Consider the following 21,406-nt stretch of genomic DNA (forward strand, 5'->3'; position numbering starts at 1 on the left):
CCCCAGGGCCAAGGCCTCCAAAAGGTTCTGTGTCCCCATTGTATAACTTGAGGGGCAATGAGACAACAGAAAGAACTGAGCAAGAGAGGAATCCCTATGCATTTTGTTGTCTCAAAAAGTTTGTACCCAACTAAATAAGGGAAAACTTAAAAAGTACTATAGGATTATAGAAGTCTATTCTGTGTCCTTCCGTGGTTCTCTCAAGTAGCTTAATAGTCTCATGGACAAAACTTCTCTCTTGAAGTCAAGAGAGAATTCATTCACTTGTGTTGAAATACATGTCCTGTTTTTGAGAGAAATCAGATTTGCAAATTGTTTTCAGCACTAACTTTTGAGGCGATCTGTGTTTGATAAGCCAGTACCAGGACCTATTCACACACAGAAAATCAAAGCCTTGCAACATTGTTCTCCATCACCCTGGACTCCTTGAGAAGGGCTGTTTCTCCCAGTGGTGGAGCCAAAGATGAAGGGCTTTAAGGCAAGCTGACCATGCCCTATGCATCTGCACCCCCTCTAGCCGAGATGAATATGATTGCAGTTCACAGAACTGTCTGGCCCTGCCCCTGACTGCACTGAATGGGAGCCCTGGAAGAGGCAGGGACCTGCATTCTTTTATGTTGCAAAGACCTTGATAAAGGCTAGCTCTGCATGGCTCTCGCAGTAGCCAATTCAAGAGCTCCCAGTGGTGTTAGCTCTACTAAAGGAAAAAAATGAGTAGCTGTGCTGCTGTATGCCTTTCAGTCTCTTGTCTATGCAAAGGGAAATCAGCATACTTTTAAAAAAATGTAGGGTTTATGGCCACCTCTGCCATGCACAGCCATAAAGCACTAGGCATCAGGCCCTAGACCAGATTTCCTCTTGCAAGCTACTGAGGCAGTGGCAGAGAACAGCTGATGGAGAGAACAAATTCCAGGGATGGCCTGAGATCAGCCCCAAAGAACGGCAGGTAGTTATAAAATTTCCTTTGCTGCATCTTATTCTTTAGATTTTGGTGATTAGTTTCTATTTGTTTTAGTAACAAGAAGCCCACTTGGGCCATGAAAGCCAGTGGCTTGATGACCCTCGAGCAGCACTCAGCCTCTCAGGGAAAGTTCTGAGCTGCCCTCAGTTCATATGGGCCTCTACCCAGTGCCATCCTCAGGACCTGTATCTGTGTGGCTCCCTCAAAGACACAGGAAAGGTTCCTACAAAGGCACTGCTCCCCACCAAAGGGCCACCCTCCAGCCCCTCCTGAGAGCAGGAAGCTGACTCACAGATACTGTCGCCGCAGGGCCTCGATGTCTGAGTTGATGCTGCTGATCTGGGACCGCTGGCTCTTCTCCAACTCGCGCTCCATCTCCTCTCGGTGGGCGTTCTTCATAGCTTCAATGGCTGCATGCAAGGACATGGCCATCAGCACCAAAAGGGTGGGAAGCCAGACTGACAGAGATGTGACGGCTCCCCAGTGTTAATGCTTAATCCATCTGCAGTCAGGCTGGCCTCTCCCAAACCCATTCTCTGAGGTGGATGCAGGCTAGGAGAATTCTCAGGAAACTTCCCACAAAAGGGATGCAGGTGTGTTTGTTCTTTTGATGTTAGATGAAAACCAAATTGATTAAATAAGTATCAATGTTATATTCAAGCATAAGTTTATAAAACGAGAAAGCTTTCAGACTGCTATATTTTCTTCCTGTGTACTAAAATAATAAACCACCATAAAGTATAATTACATAAAGAGAAGGCAACACAAAACCTATGGCACTGTGCTTTCTCAGGGAAAGTACTGTCGGCTCTGTAACAAAGTTGTGCCAGGTAGAAGCTACAGAATCTTTGTGCTCTGAAGTTATGGGGCACTCTGGGCAGAGGTCTTAGGCTGACAGGTGTCTGTCACAAGGAAATGCAATCGATGGGACTGATAAGGCTGGGGATAGTCCCTCACGTGTAGCTGGGTATGCTGGTGGTTGTGGGAAGCTGAAGTGCTGGCTCTAGGCTTACAACTCTCAAAGGGCTCCGAAAACCAGCTTTTTCCTCAGAATTGTCATAGAATTCTCTTGAATAATAAAGCTTAAATCTCAGCCAAAAGGCAGCACAAAGGCCAGTCATTACTTGAGCTGTACATTCAGCTCAGGTAAAGTTTGCTACCTGTTCTGCCCTCCATGCTAAACCAGCCAGCATGCCCAGCTCCCACCTGAGATGGTGGCCGCAGTCTCCTCGGCCAGAAGGCGGTCTTTCTCCTCCCTCAGTTTCTCCAGTTCCCGCTGGTGCTGCCTCTGCAGATCTTCAATCTTTTTCTGGTGTGTTTCTTCCATTGCTGCAAAGCCTCGCTCACATGTGGCCTGCAAGATGCAAAAGGGAACTTATCAATTTATTTCTTTACCTTAAGTTGGGTGTCCTGTTTAATATGCCAATAGCCCTGCCTGCTCCAGGTTTCATGGTATAGAGAATACGCTCTCTGAAGGCAAGCACTGAGCCAGTGGGGCCACCGGATGGCTGTCTGGAGGCTCACTGATGCTACAGGGCATTTTATGCTATTAGAGAATTTAGAAAAAGGTATTTATATTTATAAATTGTCTTATTTCTGTGATTGTTCTGAATTCTGTGGAAGGAGTTGGTATTGCAGCTGGGAAATAGCTGCAGTGGAATTTAAAATAGCCAGTCTTGTACCTTGATAGAATTACTGGCAGGTAGGACTGATAAGAGAGAGGGAGAAGAGTGTACACATGCAGAGCCTGGCCATGTCTGGTTTGAGTTATACAGCGAGCAGCTCTCAGTGGCAGTCATAAATTTGGCATTTCACAGTCCTAAATAGCTGGAGGAAGCCAAGGGCCCCAGCCCTGCCCCTAACCAGCTAGCCATCCTTATCTGGTCATTTAACTTTTCCACTGCCCACTGAGGGAATTATATTAGGCTATGTGATCTCTTCCTTTCCAGTCTGCGTCTTCCTTTTTCTTTTGAAGTACAAGGAGGGGAACTAATTAATTAGTGACTCCAGTAACTGTATAGAGATATATAACAGGACTGCTCTCAAAACTTATATACAAGCTGGGTTGGTTTATTACCTGGACATGAGTGCAGGGGAAGGACAGGTATGCCTTAAGAAGGGATCAAACTTGGGAAACCCAAGACTGGCTTATCACAGTTGCTCTTATGAACAGGGTTTGTGAATGTGCCACTCAGATGCAAGACGGTGGCATGTACAGTTATTTTGTGCACAGAGGCACACTGTCTAAATCTCTTAGGTTTCTAAATAGGGATTAGGCCTTTCAGAGATTTTTAAGAACTGAAAGAATGTGGTTATGTTACATTCCAAATGCAAGTATAGCAGAGGCTCCTCTTTCCAATCCTATACTATCGAGTCAATCTTGCACATGGATTTGAGAAAGAATATCAAGAAATCAGATCATCGTGCTTGGGTATCTTTGAGCCCCCACAGTAATTGTGAGGCCTTTCTGAGGTCTTCTATTTAGTATTTTCAAACTCATGGCCATAGTCTGGACTTTACTGCAACTGATATGCTGCAGTGGGCAAATGGTCTTAATTGTTGTCCACCATTAATTGGGCATTCCTTCTCCCAGAGACTCCATCTGGAAGCCAGTGGTCTCCTTTCACTACCATCACACCACAGGACAGCTGGAGGCTAGGGCTTTGGCTCTTGGCCTCTGGCTAGCTCTGAGCCCCTCATCTTCCCTCTCTCATGCTTTGGTTCACCTATGGCTTCTTGGTTAACACACAGCTAGTAGCTCTCATAAATATTAGTTTGATTTGAGTGCTTTAGAATACTTAAAGGGTCAAAATCTTCCTACAGAAACTCTGAGATATCTTTAAAAACTAGCTGCTTCCTAGGAGAGAATATGTGTTAAAAATAATCTGTAAAAATATTTTAATTTTTAAGCCAATAATCCTTGGGACCAAAAAAAGTTCCTCAAAGACTACTGAGCAGAGTCATGAGGGAAGGCGTCAGCCTGGGACTGTAACAGAGGGGCCATCAGACCCAGAGCTCAGTCGCCCCAACCCAGGCAAAAATCTGTACAAATTAACAGAGTGCTATTTAGTTTTAGTTTCTGTGTGTCTCAAGGGAGTCAATGAGAACATCACAGACCTATGTCACCGCTGGAAGACACTGGGTCCCAGCACCATCCGTGGCTAGTTTGTCTCCTTTCTGATGTCTTGCTAACTGGTGGTATGATGTCACCACTCTGGCCAAAGCCTTATAAATGCTCAGCTGACTAATGTGGGGGCTGAAATTGCCTCACTGTACAGGAGGCTCTGGTAGAGCCAACAGGTGGCAGGCAGTTCACTGTAGTGGAGAGGGAACACTTGGGCCCCTGTGAATGATGGGTGTGTATGAGCCCAAGCACCTGCTCACGCAGACCTGCTCAGTGTCATGGAAAGCTGCTGGGTGCCCTGTGGATAGAGCAGGCACTGGAAAACAGTGTTTGTTACTTTTAAAGGTACACATGGCCCACCTGAATGCTGTGCTCACATGTACTGTCACAGGGGGGTTCATTTGAGTACTTTCACAAAACAGCCCTTGAAGCTTTCTCATAATTCATAAGTTTTCAAAAGGTTTTGACTGACTTGGAACTAGAACAGTGAAGATGGCCTCTCAGTCACCTGAGTGCTTGCTGACAACCACACGTGCTTATTTTTGGTCAGTGGACTGTGTTGTCATACAAAGGTAAAGAATACACTGCTAACACAGAACATTTCTTTCTTTTTTTTTTTTTTCAGAGCCAGAGGAATGAGCTGCTGGGAATAGGACATTTGGCAGCAGCAGCAAAGCAGCCACTGCAGCCTGAGAGCCAGCTCTGTGCTGTACCGAGGGAGGAGTCATCTCACCAGAAGCTTGACGGGGGTGCTGAAGGGCTTGCAAGGGGCCTGGGTATTAACTGGCTGTAGCTCTAAGGGATGGCAAGAAGCTCAAGAGGATAATGCTGAGAAGCTTAGAGGAAATTCCGGGCAGCCCCAGGCATACACACAGGTGTCTCTGGCTATGAAGGAGGTAGATGAGAAGCTGGACTACTTCACACAGCCCAATGCCCATGGGCCTGGGAATGTTAACTGTTTGTGCCAGGGCCTGGATACTCTGCCTAATGAGGCAGAGCGTGAAATGGGGTGCGGGTATGGGGGACAGTGAAAGGAAAAGGTAATTTCTCAAAGCTCTTGAGAAAGAATACCAGCACCTGAAAGCTGTTTTCAGTAGAAAAGCCCTTCCTTCTTACATAGAATGTCCATTAAATGCCAGTTCCCCAGAGTTGCAATGGGAGTGTGATCCTTGACACTGTCTTGCAAATATTCCTATCTTTTGGATACTCCAACTGCTCTCTTAGGACAGTTAGGAGCTGACCCTCCAAGGGTGCCTGTCTTTCCTGGACTCAAGTTTGGGTCTGCACCAGCCTGAAGGTGTACCCTGTGGGGGCAGGAGAAAGGGCGAGGCTAGGAGCTGGAGGGCAGGGGCTTCACTTGCTGAGGGGATGCAGAGGCCACTAGAAGCAGGTAGAAAAGCGATGGGGAGACTACACTCCCTTTCTCACCAGTGACCATGTTCTTCTGCTAGTCCTTTCCCAGTGTGGGGTATTGAATAGGACCCTTGCCTGGGCCCTGCTATGAGGCCGCACCATGGCCAGTGAGGAGTCAAGGGAGGAACAGAAGGTTGACTCGATTCTGTTTATACAGTAACTCAGAGCCAAGAACCATCTCCCAGCTCCACCCTGAGAGTCTGATGCACCAGATACCACCCCCGCCCCCAACAAGCAGGAAAATGCCTGCCCCTTGACTGCTCTGCAAATTAAACAATGCTTCAAAACCTTAAGGTTCTCAAAGTCTTTCTGGTACTTCTCTCGCAGTGTGGCTGCATTGCCCTCAAGGTCCTTGTGCTCCAGCTCCTCCCGCATGATGTCCATCTGGGCCTCCAGCTCCTGGATACGCTCTCTCAGCCCCGTCATGGAGTCAGCCTCTCCCTTGGCTGCCTGCAGAGCATCCCTAGGCTGGCTGGCTGGCCAGCTGGAAGAGGGGGGCTGGTGGGGGCTGCTTAGGGGGCTGGGCACGACCAAGGCTTCAGAGTGCTGCCCCTCGTAGTGGCAGAGTGTCTCCTGCAGGCACTGCAGGTTCTGGGAGTAGTGCTCCTGCAAGGTCCTCAGCTCCTCCTCGTGAATTGTCTGCAGCTCTTTGACCTTGAGCTGGAACTTGTCCTCCAGGGTCTGCATCTGCTCCACATGGTGCCTCTCCATGTCCTGCCTGTCTCTTACCGAGGCATCCAGCTGACTCAGGACTCTGCTGTGCTCAGCTTGCAGTGTGTTTTCTGCTCTGTTCAACTGTTCCACCACACACCTGATCTCCTCCTCGTACCTCCCTTGCAGGGCAAACATGTTCTCGCTGTGCTTGCTTTCTACTTCTTCCAAATACCTCTGTTGATGGTCTAGCTGGGTGACCTTGGCCTTGAGCTCTGCGTTTTCCCTTTCAACAATGGCAATCACTTCTAGGTACTCCCTTTTCTGCTTCCGGAGAAGTTCCTCGTACTCCTCACTTAGTGCTCCAACAGCTTGCCTGTGTTCTTGGCAGGAGGCCCCCCTGCTCTGCCAGGACTCCTTGTAGCACTGGAGCTCCTTTTCATACTCCAGTCGAATTTTGCAGGCTGCATAACATACCTGAGCCTGAATAATTGCATCTTTAACTAATAATGATGAATACTGACCGAGGCCTCCCAAACAAGTGTTATAGGAGAGATTTTGGGATGCTTGAAGTAGCTTCTGACAATCTCTTACTGATTCCACAGGGGGAAGAGATGTTAAAGCAGCAGATATCTCCCCTAAGAGACAGGCCTTATCTTTAAGCTGTAGGGCAAGTTCTTCCTGAATAGCAACGAGGGCTCCAGAGCTCTCGATGGATAAGTGCAAGGGCTCCTGGGAGCCAGCTATGTCTTGATGGCTCAGTTCTCCTAATGGACTCAAGTCCCAGGATGCCTGTACACCCTCTGCGAAGCCTGCTGGAAGCTTGAGGGCTTCTGAGACTTGCTGCATCACTCTCTCAAAGTCGGGGGTTTGGTAGGCTCCCAAGATCTCCCCCAGCACATGCTTATGCTGCTGCAGGGCTGTCTGGGTCCCCCGGAGTGTCTCCTGGATGCTCTGCAATCGACGGTGGAACGACTCCCTTACTGACTGCACAGCAAAGCTGAGCTCTGCCCTGACCCATGTGGCATTTGCCAGGGCAGGGACCAGGGCTTGTGGGACACTCTGCTGCCCACCTCCTGATGGGACAGTTGCCTCTCTTCCTAGTGTCCCTAGGTGCTCACTCAGAGACTCAACCTGGCTCCAGAATTCACCATCTACCAGCACCTTCCTAGCCCAGGTGTCTGCTGGGGTCCCAGGACAGACTGCAGCACTTCCAGAATCGAGGGGCAACTTTTCTGACTGAGAAATCTCGTGGAGAACACGCGAGATATCTGATGTTGTGTTTTTTAAAGAGTCTGCTATTTGGTTTATCAGTGAGGCTTCCAGAGCTATTTGATCAGAAAGGAGCTTTAGCTGCTCCTGCTCAGTCAGTTCAGGCCGGTGAGTTGGCTGCTGCAAAGTTGCTTTCCCTTTCTCCAAGAAACTCCCTTCCTCTAGCTGAGCTTGGGCCCCATTATCTGCGAGGGGTGGCCAGTGGTGCAGGGCCTGGATGGCGCTGACTAGCGCGCTTTCTACGCTGGCCAGAGGACCTGCTCCTGCATCCTGGGCTTCCTCCTGGCTGGCCAGTGGCAGAGATCTTAGCTGTTCTTGGCAGTTTTCTAAGCAAGCCAGGGCCTGACTGTTTTTAACCTGGAAGTTGCCAAGCTCCCCAACGTGATTTTCGACTATCTTCACCCTGGCCTGTCTTTCCTGATCCAGCTGGGAGGCTAGCGCTCTGACCTGGAACAGGCTGGCGCGGAGTTGCTCGCGGAGCCGTGCCTCGGTGCTGGCCCATTGCTGGTGCAGCGTGAGCAGGGCTTCCTGGCTCTGGCCCTGCTGGCTCTCTAGCTTCAGTGTCACATCTTTAAGCTTCTCTTCTGTGATGTAGAGCTTGGTCTCCAGGGAGTGTATGATGGAGAGGTAGGTGTCAGAGTCACTAGTTGCAGGAAGTGAGCTGGGGGTGGCCTCTGACGACATACTTTCCTCTGAGGGTGACTGGTCCTGACTGGTGTCTGAAGACGTGCTGCTGGTCCAGGTCTTCTCGGACCCGTCGGGGTGGGTGTATTTCTGGCACTGGATCGTGGAGAACCGGATTCTTTGCCTTTTAATGCCGGGTACCCCCTGCTCAGGTTTTGCCGCGCTCTGCAGGTGCCGTTCTCTGTCAGGCATTTCTGACTTTGGGAGCACCATACTTGCTTCCTTCCTGGGGCTGCTGTCCCCGCATTCCTCCTCAAGGGCAGCTCCTGGGTCCTCATCTTCGAGTCTCAAGTGTGGGAAGCCTAGAGGTACGCCAGTGACTTGGAGCTGCGGGCCTGAGAGCACAATGCCATCTTCTTCTGCTTCTTCCAGGGAGCTCCGCGGCTCCTCCACCTCCTCTGAAGATGCCTTTGCAAATTTTCTTAAAATGTCTTCCTTTGCCTGGAGCTTCATTTCTGTTTCCTCTAAGCTGCTCCCCAAGACAACCATTTTAACCAAAGCCTCATTGAGGTCCTGATCTTTCTTTTCCAGAACTTTCTCATGCATTTCCTTGATGTGCTTCAGCTCTTCCTCCTTCTCTTTCAGCAGAGTATGCATGTCCTGGAGCTGGCTGGCCACTCTCCTATAGGAGTGCTCTAGGCTCTGGTAGTCGGCCTCTCTTCCCCTCAGCTTCTCTTGAAGCTCAGCAATGTCCCCATCAGATACAGTGATGCGCTCCATCAGCTCCTGGAACCGCTGCTTGATCAGGTCTCGCTCATCTCTGAGGCTTTGGACATGCTTGGCCAGCTTCTGGATGCTGGCCTCTTTCATCTCCAGCTGCTCCTCCAGCTGGTGCACTATCTCGCTACCCTCAAACTTGGCACTCAGCTTCTCCTTCTGGAGGACCTCCATCTGTTGTTCATGGTCCTGGAGCTGGTCCTCATAGGCACTGGCTTTGTCTTCCACCTCCTTCAGGTTCTGCAACAATACCTGCTTCTCCTTCTCACAGCTCTCTAGCAGCAGCTCGTAGTTCCTCTGCAGCTTCTCCTCCATCAGCCTTTGAGACTGCTCACTGGCACTGAGCTGCTGGCTGAGGTCAGTGATGCGCTCCTGCAGCCTTTGCACCTCCTTCTGCCGGTCCTTCTGCAGTGCCTGCTGCATCCCCAGGTCCCGTAGCTCCTGTGTCTTCTCCAGCAGCAGGGCCTCTGCACTCTTGAGCTTCTGCTCACTGGCCTGCAGCTGACCGCTCAGTGTAGCCTCGCTGTGCTGCCACTCCTCTAGCTGCTCACGAACCTTGTCCTTTTCCAGCTTCAGGTCACCTTTGAGCTTGGCCAGTGCCTGTTCCTTGATGGTGAGCTCAGCGGCAGCGTTGCTGAGCCTTGCCTGGAGGCTATGGATCTCGGCCTCATGGTGCCGGACCGCATCCTTGGCCTCCCCATAGCTGCGCTTCAGGGCCTGGGTCTGCTGCGTGGTCAGCCCCTGGCGCCGGCACTGGGCCTCCAGCTCCTTTTGCAGATCTTGGCTGACTCTGTGGAGCCTCTGCCAGGCACCGGATTGGGAGGTGGCCACTTCAGTCTTAAAAAAACCGATTAAACACTGGTTAGTAACACTCGGGCTTCCCAGTTCTGAGTGTCACACCTCTGGCCAGGGTCAACCATAGAAAAGTTCCTTGGTGAGTTTGCCTTTTATCCTTTGCACAATTTTTTTTCATTAAAAAAAAAAAAAAATCGAACAAATCATCTTAATTTTTTTGGTAAGTGCTGCATCCAGGTAAACAGAACATGGACAATAACATCAAAACAGCTTCTAGGAGAAATAAACCAAATGAAACTGAATAATGGAACACACGGGTAAGCAAAACGAAGACTGAAGGACAAGAAACCTGCAGGAAGTACAGGGAGGGCAGCAGAGCATAGGCATCTGTTTTAGAAAACAAAAGGTACACAGGTCTAAACAATAAATCCTAAAAAAAGACGCAGGGTGTGGGTGATGATGTCACTTCCTTCTAGGCTAGGGAGAGAAGGAAGGGAGGCAACTAATAAGGGATGTCAGCAAGGTGACATCTAAACATTTTCCTTTGGGACGCAGAGCCTATCCTCTACAGTAACAGAAAGAACTATCTCTACCTTTAAGAAGACAAAACAAGGGAAAAACGGAAACCATGGAGTAAAATACAATAACCAACAAAACAAGCAAACTCTTCAAGAGATTTAAAATAAGAAAGTAAAGCATGCAAACAAAATACAAATGAAACAAAACTCCCCAAATGGAAAGACATGCAGAATAGACAGAACTAATAATGTAGGAAAAAACAAGAACATGAACAAGAATGAGAACAGCCCAGCCTAAGAATTTGGCCTGCCTGTGGCCCCCTCTTAGTCTGCTGGTGGGGAGGCCACAGATGTGACACTCAGTTACACTGTTATTAAGTTATACTCCACAGGCATGTCCAAACCATGCAAGCTCCTCCTCCCAGCATGGTTAGCGTAGTACCCACCCCAAGTGGCCAACTCCTTCTGACCCTTAATCCCAACAGCCCTTGTTCACTCGGACTTTTGGTTATAAGCATTCCCAAAGTGCAAAGGGAGATTAAAAGCAACCTGTTATCAGATCTAGCAGGAAGGTGTTCAGAGGCCAGTTCTGCCCAGTATCAACTGACAGGGGCTTAAGTGCAGGCTCATGCAATCATCCAAGTTAGACACAAATGAGGTAGGTTCTTAGGTTAGCAATGTGCAAAATCTGCTGCTAGTATCTTTACCACCTAATGTGAAGTAAATTTGTGTAGTATGTAGGACCAACCAAGGTTTAAAAAGATGCTCCTCAAACCTGGAGGGTTTGCGCGAACGACACAAAAAGCCCAGATTGAGCCGTGTAGGAAAGAGGGGTGCCCATCATCACCAGTTCCCGGTACCTGAGAGTTTGAAAAGCAATAACTACAGCTGAAGGGGCTGAGGAGGGTACAGGGAATGTGGGGCGCCAAGGCTGGGGGGAAAAGAGAAATGAGAGAAAGAGAGAAAAGGCAGAGGGAACATGCAACAAAAACGGTATGGAGGGTATGGAGAGAGGCAGGAAGGCAGACTGCCCAGAGGGTTTATGTGCCGACTTGGACTGAGGCAGCCAAGGTATGGTGGTCTGAGAATGCTGACACAGCAACTCTTCACAGAGACTCAGGGTCACTGAGAGCTGGAAGGGCCCTTAGGACAAGATCTAAGTCTACACAGGCAAGGAGTGGCCGACACTGTAAGGGAGAAGGTCCTGGGTTTTGCAGGTTAGTGGTAGGGTCTGCACTTGAACCTGGGACCCTGACTCAAATGCTGGGTCCTCAGCCTTGGCAGAGAGCTGTTGCATCATCCCATTTTGCTTTTCCCAAGTACTCATTCATCAGTTGCCTCTCCCCATTAGCATGTCAGCTCCACGGAGCAGTAGTGTGTTATTCTGTACCCTAGAACTGGAAAGTTGTCCAGCTGGTGAGACACCCTCGGCGCTACCCACTGCTCTCTGTGAATCTGCTTGCTGGCCAGGACTCTGAAATGAAGATCTCTCTGGTGGACACCGGGTTTGAACTCTCAGATGAAGACCCAGGCTATGACCCTCTCATCCCCCCTTCTGGGCTTGCTGGGTGGGTTGCCACGTTTCCCCCCTGAAACTTCAGTCTAGGGAGAAAGAAAGAAATGGGGTCGCTAGACTAGTGGTAATACACAGGTATGCCTTATAGGTATGGTACAGATACAGACAGAGAACAGGGGATCCAGTGCTAGCTTTGCCAATAACTTGGTTGTTAGGGAGGTACTTGGCTGGCTATGTTACTCAATTTCTTCAATATGTAAAACAGGACTAATACTGCTTTTGTGAAAACAATTAGAAATAACATGCAAATATAAGGTATTTATAATAAATATATATTGGGTTACTTTGAGAGCCAAAAGGATGGACTATCAAAATTATTTTATTAAAAAACAAACACACCCAAAAACCCCTTAGATGTAGAAGTTACGGATTCCCCAAAATGTAATACTAGGAGGAAAAATACACATGGCCCACTGCACTGAGACCTTCGATCTTCTGGTAGAGGAGCCCAGAGGTGCGGCATTTGGGAGAAGCTACCCCTGCTCAGGCAGGTTTTGCACATTTCTAGCCTGCCTGGGCCCTTCACACTGAAACCTCTGAGTGCATCTTGAGGGCCGAGGCAGCCCTACCTGCAGCACGTAGCCTTCTCGGGCACTCTGCTCCCGGCCCAGAGCCACCCTCAACTGGTCCTGCAGGAGACGGTTCTGCTCCAGAAGGTCCGAGGCTTCCTTCTGGCTCTGCTCCAACTGTTGGCAAAAAGATATTTATTTTTAAGCAAAATGGTATAAAAAAACAGAAGCAAAGCACGGCAGTGACCCAAGACAGATTTCTGATATTAGCTGGGCTGAGCACATGGGCTCCTTCCTGGCCTTCTACATACCCACAGGTCAGGGATGAACTGGTCTGCTCTTATCTGCAGCATCTGGAACTAAAAGCTCCAGTTTAAGCCATAAATAACAAGGCAGACAAGGATACCCACGTAATTTCCACACCTGTTCAAGGTTCTGACACACAGACCCCACCAGGAAATGAGGCTTTGTGCCTGCACCAGGAAGAACCTAGCTGGGTCCTTTAGGGTTCCTCATGATGGTTAAATAGGTCAGTGTTGCCCTGGGCAGGCCTCATTCCAGGCCTTACCTAGACTTCTACTCCAACAACTCCACTTTTATACAATGGATTCCACATAAAATTGTCTGCACAAATGGTTGCACAAGATGTGGATAGCAAGCAAGCTATTTCACATTCTTCTCGTTTTCAATGGCTCTGAATTCGGTTATTCATCCACTCACTCTTCTTCAAACATTCCCTACATGCCTATTGGATGCTGGGCCATGTGGGCCACGCTGCCCTGCCCCCAGAGGTTGTGGTATGAGGGGAGCTAAAGTGCAATGGGCAGGGCATTGCTAGGCTGTGCTGTAAAAGGTATAGAGACCCTTGATTTTCAGACATTGCTGTTTAAAACAAATTTATGGTTCAGTGTCTGGCCTGCTGGCTAGCAGGCCCATTTAGGCAGCTTAGGGCAATACGAGTTTAAATTGTTATTTTTTTTACATCTTGCCTTTATTATCTTATTAATAGACACAGAAAATGAAAAAAATTCAAGTGTTCATGCTAATAATAAATATCAGTCTCGTGAATTTATTAACAAACTAGGAAAAAGGAGAAGTGAAGGCAGACCAAAATGACAAGTCTAACTTTAATCAGCTTATAAAAGAAAATATTTGAAACATGAAACTATAACGCTGTACCTCTTTGGCCACAGAACTGCCTGTTCAGACTTACAAATCCACTGTTGAAGTTCCCCAGATTTGATTTCTGGATATATTTTCATGAAGGACCATATTAACATATTATGTATGCAACAAACACAAGGGCTGGCTTACTCATCTCTGCATCTGGATGCCCTGAGGGACATGCTCTGGAAAAAGCCTCTGTAGCTCAGCCTGGGTTGAATGAGTTATAGGGCATCTTTCACCTGCTCACTCACCAAGGGCCTGTTTTACATTCCAAATATCTAAAGTCTACCTGCCACCTGCCCTATGCCCCCTTAGGTCTCATCAACAGTCATCAGGCTGCTGTGAAAGCACTGGGGCTCATCTCTGCCTCCAGTTTTGGCCTGTTTGACCCAGAGCTGCCTAGTACAGATTGAAACCTAACTCTGCCTCTCCTATCTAAAATCTCTAGTTCACGCCAGAAACAGGGTAGACAGAGCCCCCCATCTGCGCCTTGCAACCCTACTAATCTCTTCTCTGGCCACCCCTGGCCCTAATGACAGTGCCCTTGCCACATAACAAACTCCTCTGTCCTCTTGGAAAGGCCTGGTGCCCCTCACTGCCACCCTGCATAAGCTGGCACTCCCTTTATCTCTCAGTGCCTATGCTGTACTCTTAGGATTGGTCTGTCCATTGTGTTATCTCCCTGAGTGGTCTGCAAGTCCCTGAGGGGAGGGACCACATCTCCCTGAGTGCTATACAGCTGAACCACTCAGGCCACTGCTGGGCACAGGGGGTGCTCAGGGAAGGTTGCTGCATGGAACCCACTCACCCGTCTGCCCGTGGCCAACCCTGGCTGTTACCTCCTTCTCCAGCAGAGAGGTCAGCTCATGAGTGGAGAGCCGGTCACTTCCGTCCTCAGAGGAGGACAGGTGCAGAGGGGCAATAGGCACCTGCTTTTCTTCTCGGAGAGGGGTGGTCTCCACCTGATGCCACCGCTGCTCGATTTCAACATGGACGTTCTGTGTCTTGAGGTCAGGGGTCATGGGCAGCCCTGGGCTCCGGTCGACCTCCATCCGTAGGGCCATGTCGTCAGTGCCTGGCCCGTCCACAGTGTCGAGCATCCCAAAGCGCTTGCGGCGTTCTTCCCGCCTCCGCGCACGCTCCCGCTCCAGCTCACCTGGCTCCACCTCGGGGCGGGCGTCGGAGGGCCCTGTGGTGCTGGCCCTCTCTTGTGCCAGGGCCTGCTGCAGGGGGCGGAACTCAGCCCAGTCAAAGGTCTTGGAGCGCCCCTCCCGCCTCCGCTCCCGAGCCCGGCTCCTCTTCTGCTCGGGGTCCGGCTCCCCGGGTTCCACCTCTTGCTTCTCGCTCGGCCTCTGGTAAGATTCGAAAGAGGAGCTGCTCCGGTTCTTCTCTTCTGGTAATGAGCTGAGGGCAGGGGGCAAACAGCCTGTCAGGTGTGGCTCTGATGATAAGCACTCACCCCTGCAGAGGGCCCCAGCCCTACTACTTTCCCCACATTCTTCTTCTATCTCTGCTGCAGCTTCTTCAGGGCAGAGAAAGAAAGGACACTCTGCTGTCATTTCCTTGGAGGGAACCCAAACTGGGTTCTGAGAGGAGGTGGGTGGGCAAGAGCCACAGATGGCCTAGAAGTTTCCAGCAGGAAGATACTAGGAGGGTCCTCTTACTAAGATGCTGTAGTGGAGCATCACATGACCCTGTCACCAGGATGATGGAGCATAGGGAGCCCTGCCCAACTTAGAGCCAAGGCCAAGAGCCCTGTGAGAGCATAGCCACTGTCCAACCCCTTCTTGAGGGAGGCCAAACCTGTGGCATGCATGTACTGGGCAGTAATGACAGAATGAATGAGATGAACCACATCCCTTGAAGGGATCAAGGGTTTTTAATAAGCGGAGAACAAATATGGTCTGCGTTTTAAGAAAACTACCCTGGTGGCTGGTGTGATGGATGAATCAGAGTGACAGGCCAAAAACCACTTGTGGACAAGTGAGACGAATGGCCTGGGTGGCACCCATGAGCCTGCCCTATGCAGTGGCCCACTTGACAGGTGGAGAGCAGGACACTCAAGGGCACTTCTGCTTACCCAGCAGTGGCCCATGCCTTTTTGTAATTTGCCCCAAAGCAAAGATTCCTGGCAGGGGTGCAGTAGGGGGCATCAATCATGGCAGTGTTAGCAGTGTTAGGCAGGGGTCTCCAGGCTCTTTGGGACCCTCAGCCTGAGGAGAGTGACCTCTGGTCCCACCCAAGCACAGAGTCCTCAGCACAGAGTAGGAAACCACCTGGGACTGCAAGGGCTTGGCATGGGACTCCAGGTAGCACCTGCATTTAAATGGGGGCCAAAGATAAAGAAGCCAGAGAAAGAGGCACCTAAGGAAAAGAGAACAGAATCACCAGCACCCCGTGGGCAGATCCTGGCAGCTGACTAATAAAAAACAAAGTGATTCATAACAGTGGGCCCTACAAGTTTCCAATTTAAGATCACATGTGCATTTGAACAAAAATTCTCCAGAATGGACCTTTTAATACTGCTGAACTGAGAGCAAGATTAGGGTTACAGCCATGTAGGAAATTAGGATGACATGGAAAGCTGGAATTGGCAGCCATGCCAGGACCCATCGGTATCTCCAGGGGAGGAAGCTCCTCCTGGGGCCCCTCAGCTCCTAGATAGGAAGCCCCCTGCAACTCCCCACCAGGCTCAGGGGGCCTACAGTACCCAGCTTGACCTGGCACCTCTGATGTTTATATGTGTTTCTAATATGTTCTTGGGACTTAGCCTTGTAGCACTAAAAAAAAAAATCCATATCTTTCTCAAATTATAAAAGCCCACACTGAATAAGCACAAAGGCTAAAAACAATCTGGGGAAACAAATGACTCCACTAATTCCAAAGTACGTTCTAGTCAAAAAAAAAAAACAACTGTCATATCAACCTTCCTATAGAAACAAAATGCCTGGTCCCGATGAACCCACAGTTCCTGCATGGAGCTTACACCTGAGTGCAGAAGGGAAGTGTGCGCGCCAGCCTGGGAGGTGCCACACCTGATCCATGTGGGCACTCAAGTGTACTACAGTGCATTCTTTACACCTGTTCTGAGGCCAAAGCCACAAGCCTGCCCTGAGACGTCCCAAAGCTGACTTTCCCCAGCTTTGGATCCTTAATTTGATGCACAGGGCCAGGCCTCAGTTGAGCAGCCAGGGTTGGCTGAGACACAAACAGCCAGGTGGGTATCAGTAGCCAGGAGAAGCCCTGAGGCCACCTGGTTCTCCCATGTCCAATGCTAGTGCTACTCTGCCTCTGGAGGGCATGCAGTAGCCTTTGGCAGAGAAGCTTGAGCTACCTTTCTTGCTTTGCTATGGGGGATTCCTCATGTGCTCAGAAGGTATTGGGCTTATAAGGCTTTGGCCTCTACTCCTGCAAGGGGAAGAGATCGGGGGCAGCTGCTGAGGATGCAGTGGGACATAGCCACAAAAGGGTGGGAGCTCTTCCTGTATCACCATATAAAGGAGGCTCTCTAGCAACAAACAAGCCATCTCTGCTAACAGGACACCCGAAAGCATATCCCAGTCACCACCTCCTGGTCTTACCAACTCAGGAATAACTAACTATTCTATTCTTTTAATAAATAAAGTAATGAACAATGCCAATAAACACAGGAAAGAACTAAAGAAAAGTTATTTTGGGTTCCTTTCCTTCCTTCTTGTTCAAAGAGGTACAGAATCACTAGGAAGGAGTCAAAGACATGACGAAAATTTGGTATGGCCACAGCTGCCCCAGGCCGCCAAAGAGCATATGGTGAGCACCAGGGTCACCCTGAACGTGACCTCCAATGCAAGAAATACACTTGAGAAGTCAAACTACACATCTTGAAAAGTGTCAAATAGAGTTTCTCAGACCAGGTGAAGGGTCTGAAGCCTGGAGGCGAGGGCAGCAAAGTTCTGGGCATCATGGAATCAGCTCTACACACTGAAAGCGTGTCTTTTAAAATGAAAACCAACAGGTTTCTAACCTTCAGGATCAGAGACGGAAGGTATGCAGTGAGTGAATAACAAGATGTATGAACCAAAGAATGTAAATGTTGGGGAGAAGTTTTCCAACTTAGGCTCTAGCACTGAGTTTCAGTTTTTCCCAATTACACAGAAATCCAACAGCTGTAGGAGTGAGGTGAAAAGACCAAGAAAAAGAAATGCTATGATGGCCTATGAATGCAGCCTCCAGGGCTGCCTTCACCCAACCAGAGCATAGCCGCCAGGGAGGCTCCCATACCAGAGAGAGAGTCTCCCATTAAGCTCAGTTCTAACAGTGGCACAAATGTTACTTTTGTGGCTACACTGACCAGGCTTAAAGGAGGAAAGGTAACTGGAGGCAGAAAAACAAGGAAGTTAAAAGACAAATGAGCAGGGGCCAGCCAGCAGTGGAACAAAGGAGGGAAGGAAGGCTGTGCTGGGCCAGGCATAGAGCTCAGGTACCAGAAAAAGGACTAATCTAAAAAAGAGTGAGGCAGTGACCACTGGGGAAGGCAGTTCTTTTGGTTACCCCAAATGCCTTACCTCGTCACATCTGGGGCAGAGGTCGGGTGGACATGCTTCATGATTGTCTGTATCCAATTCCGCCGGATTCCAGATGTCATAGCAGAGAGGGTGAACTCGCCTTCCTTTGTCTACACAAAAGACAAGGCGTTATCAGTGACCACTGTCACCTCTTTGCCCCCAAAGGAAATACTATAAGGAGGACTGTGACCAAGTGGCCATCTTAGATGCACTATGTGTGTCCCCTCTTGTGATAAACAAGACCTGGAGAGCAAAAGAAATAGCAAAGCTGTAGACACTAATTTGCTTTCATGGAAATGGCTAACTTAGGTATCTCCCTCCCTGTCAGATCTAGCAAGCATTTACTAAGTACCTACAACCTCTAGGCACCGAGAAGACTTTCTCTGCTCTTTAAGGAACTCACAGATTGAAGGGAAGGAGAGAGTGAGAACATGTGGGGAACAGTGGAAAAGGAAGTGCCTATAGCACAATGGGGCTGAGCTGGGCCTTATGAGGTGAGGAGGGTTGGCAGGTGGACAGAGAAGGGGTGCACGACCTAGGAGTGGGGAACAGTGCAAGCCTAGGCCCAGTACCATGCAGCAACGCTCATCAGGCACATGGAGACCAGGGAGAGGACAGTGACAAGCATGAAACTGGGGCCTGATGGAAGCCTGTCTGTTGGGCTGAGAAGCAGGGAGACCTGCTGTGTGGCTAGGGCAGTCATCCAGGTGATCAGAATTAAGGTAGTGGTGGTGATAGAGAAGAGGGAGGGGAGCACTGTAGGACAATTTCTAGACCCCTTAACTTGGATGAGCTGGTGGGACATCAGACAGGAGCATTTTGTGGTGGGGGCCAGTGCATAGATAGGAGGAGAAGGGAGCCAGAGGGAGGAGGCAGCATGGCCAGCAAGGATGTGGAGTAAAGAGTGGCCTCTGGGACAAGATTCCTGCATCCCTAAGGGCCCCTGCCCCGTACCACCTGAAAAGGGGAGGAGCGGAATACACGGGTGGCAGTCTGCATGGAGTACATTTCCCTGCTTCTGAACCTACAGGATCCTGTCTCAGAGAAGTGAGGGTGTCAGTCCAGTTCTTTAAGCCGGCAGTTCCCAATCTTTCTGGCACCAGGGATCGGCACTCCTATGAGAATCAAAGGCCTGATAGTCTGAGGTAGAGTTGAGGCGGTGATGCTAGCGCTAGGGAGTGGCTGCAAATACAGATGTAGCTTTGCTCACTTGCCCGCTGCTCACCTCCTGCTGTGAGGCCCAGTTCCTAACAGGCGATGGACTGGTACTGGTCCATGGCCCGGGGGTTGGGGATCCTTGCTTTATGCTCAGGCTACTCAGAAATGAACTCCTGAGACATGTCAGGAAATTAGCTTTTGAGAAATGAAATTACCAAGAAAGTTTTGGGATAGGTACTGGCATGGCCAGGGACCAAAACACAAGAGACCTCATGTTAGACTTGAGTGCTGCAAACCACAACTTGGACTTGATCTCATCTCCCACCTTGGACCTCCACCAGCATGCCACAGTCAGAGACAGCCCACAGCCCGTGGTTCATCTCTCCTTTGGTTTTCCCTCGCTGTACATTGAGGGTAGGGGCATGGACTTCGAGCTTTCTGAAGCACTGGCCTGTCATGCCCCAGCCCTCCCTGTGTCCCCAAGACCTGCTCACACTCATCTTGGGGTCCTCTGCCTCCTCCCACTCCCAGATGTGGGTGTTACTGCCGTCTGATCTCAGTAATCTCCATGTTCTCTCTCATGACCTCATCTCTCACCTCTAGGAGGCTCTTTCCCAACTGTAGGTCCACACTCCGTGGCTGTCTGTCATGTTCTAGAGAGCCCATCATGGCCTGAAACATACCACCAGCCAGAATTCCAGAAGCTCTACCCCTTCTGTGAAGTCACCTCTGCTGCCCAAATTTTGCACAAGGCTCACCATGCTCTGGGGCACAAGACCTCATACCTGCCTCCTCCCTGACCTGGCCAGAGCCACGGCCCATGTGTACTTCCTCCACAGTGCCTCTCAGATGCCCCTTTTTTGTTCTGCCTACCACCACTGTGCCAGCCTTCTTGGCCTCCTGCCTCCACCTTCGCCTCCTTTCTAACAGCCCACATGCCCTGCTGGATGTGTCTTACTAATGCACAACCTCCTCATGTCTTCTAACACATTCCAGTGCTTTCTACAACCTCAGGACAAGACTGACTTCTGATCCAGCACTAAGCTCTCTCATAGGTGTCACTAGATCTTATGGCTGGGCTGGGGACATAGCACACTCATTCTTCCAGCCTTGCTTCTCAAAATACTAAAGCTCCCTAGTGACCTGGGCTGAGACCCCGCCCACACACATACACTGAGAGCAATCTCTCCTGCTCTAGACCCTTTGGTACATGGGGCTCATGAAAAAGCATCAGAACTTGGGATAAGCTCCCTGTCCCATGGTAAAGTGAAGAAGGGCAGACTGATGGTTGAGATAACAAGGAGAGCAAACTGCATGGTTAAGACACTAGAATAACTAAGTCATAACTTGCTAAGTGATAGGACCTGACTTAAGTGACAAGTCACCTTTTACTTTAGGATGCCCTGCCCAGGGAAACCTGCTTTTTAAGATGGGGAAGTAAGGGTAAGGGAGGGGGATTCAGTGTGAGGCCCAGAAAGCCAGAACTCGCTTCTGTCTCCAATGCTGTCCAGAGACAGGAGGCTCAGATCTAGCTCACTGAATGTTTGTTCCTCTTGGAGGGACCAGGAACAGAAGAGCATGATAGCAGGGCAGGTGGGGCCCTAAGATCCACAGACTTGCATCTTGGCCCTGATGCCAGGGCCATGTACCCCACATAGAGAAAATGCCATGACCAGCAGCCTAATGGGCTGGTGGCTGGATTTCTCTTTGTAATGAACATACTGGCTTTTGGGTGTGAACCTCAGTCTCCTCTAAGTTTGGTTAATATGAGTCAGTCTCAATGTTCCTGATCTATTCTGAGTCCAGTGACACAACTGAGTTTTTGGGCCCAAAGATCTGAGGGTAAAACCCTGTCAAACTCCCCACTGGAGTTTCTGGCCCCCTGTGAGGAACCAAGTCCCAGCGACCAGCCTCTGTAGTGGCAGCTGTCTTTCAGGCGATTCTCTACCTATCACACATTCATAAGGCTCTTGTGAGCAAATAATTAGCTTTGCTCAAACAAAGTTCTGGTCTTTGTCCTGACTCCTGGGAAGTAATCTCTGAACCCTTGTCATTCTGGGTAGGGGCTGGCCACGCAAAAAGACCAGCCATGATGTGGAATGGCTGGGGCTTTGGGCCATGTGAAATCAGCCGACCTCTCAGGGGAGGGCTAGAGATTAAGTCTGACCATATGGACATGACTCAATCCATCAGGACAGTTATGAAACCTCAATAAAAATTCTGAACACCGGGCTTATAGGGAAGCTTTCTGGGTTGGAAGCTCTGTGTAGCACCACACAGCAACACCAGAGAGAAACATGTCCCTGAGGACACGGAA

At 49.7% G+C, this 21,406-nt stretch overlaps 1 protein-coding gene across 12 annotated transcripts in view; it reads right to left on the reverse strand.

Annotated features, from left to right (window-relative positions):
- Window positions 1–21,406, reverse strand: part of MPRIP (myosin phosphatase Rho interacting protein) — a 141,515-nt gene that overhangs the window by 11,481 nt on the left and 108,628 nt on the right. For all 12 annotated transcript variants that reach the window (XM_011378118.2, XM_011378116.2, XM_023522108.1 and 9 more), the window contains 5 exons: window positions 17,932–18,041; window positions 14,227–14,791; window positions 12,281–12,397; window positions 2,168–2,315; window positions 1,254–1,371 (listed from right to left, as the gene is read on the reverse strand). In XM_011378118.2, the coding sequence (XP_011376420.1) occupies window positions 1,254–1,371; window positions 2,168–2,315; window positions 12,281–12,397; window positions 14,227–14,791; window positions 17,932–18,041 (1,058 nt within the window). The remainder of the gene's footprint in view (window positions 1–1,253; window positions 1,372–2,167; window positions 2,316–12,280; window positions 12,398–14,226; window positions 14,792–17,931; window positions 18,042–21,406) is intronic.

Source organism: Pteropus vampyrus, unplaced genomic scaffold, assembly GCF_000151845.1.
Source record: "Pteropus vampyrus isolate Shadow unplaced genomic scaffold, Pvam_2.0 Scaffold331, whole genome shotgun sequence".
Lineage (NCBI taxonomy): Eukaryota > Metazoa > Chordata > Mammalia > Chiroptera > Pteropodidae > Pteropus > Pteropus vampyrus.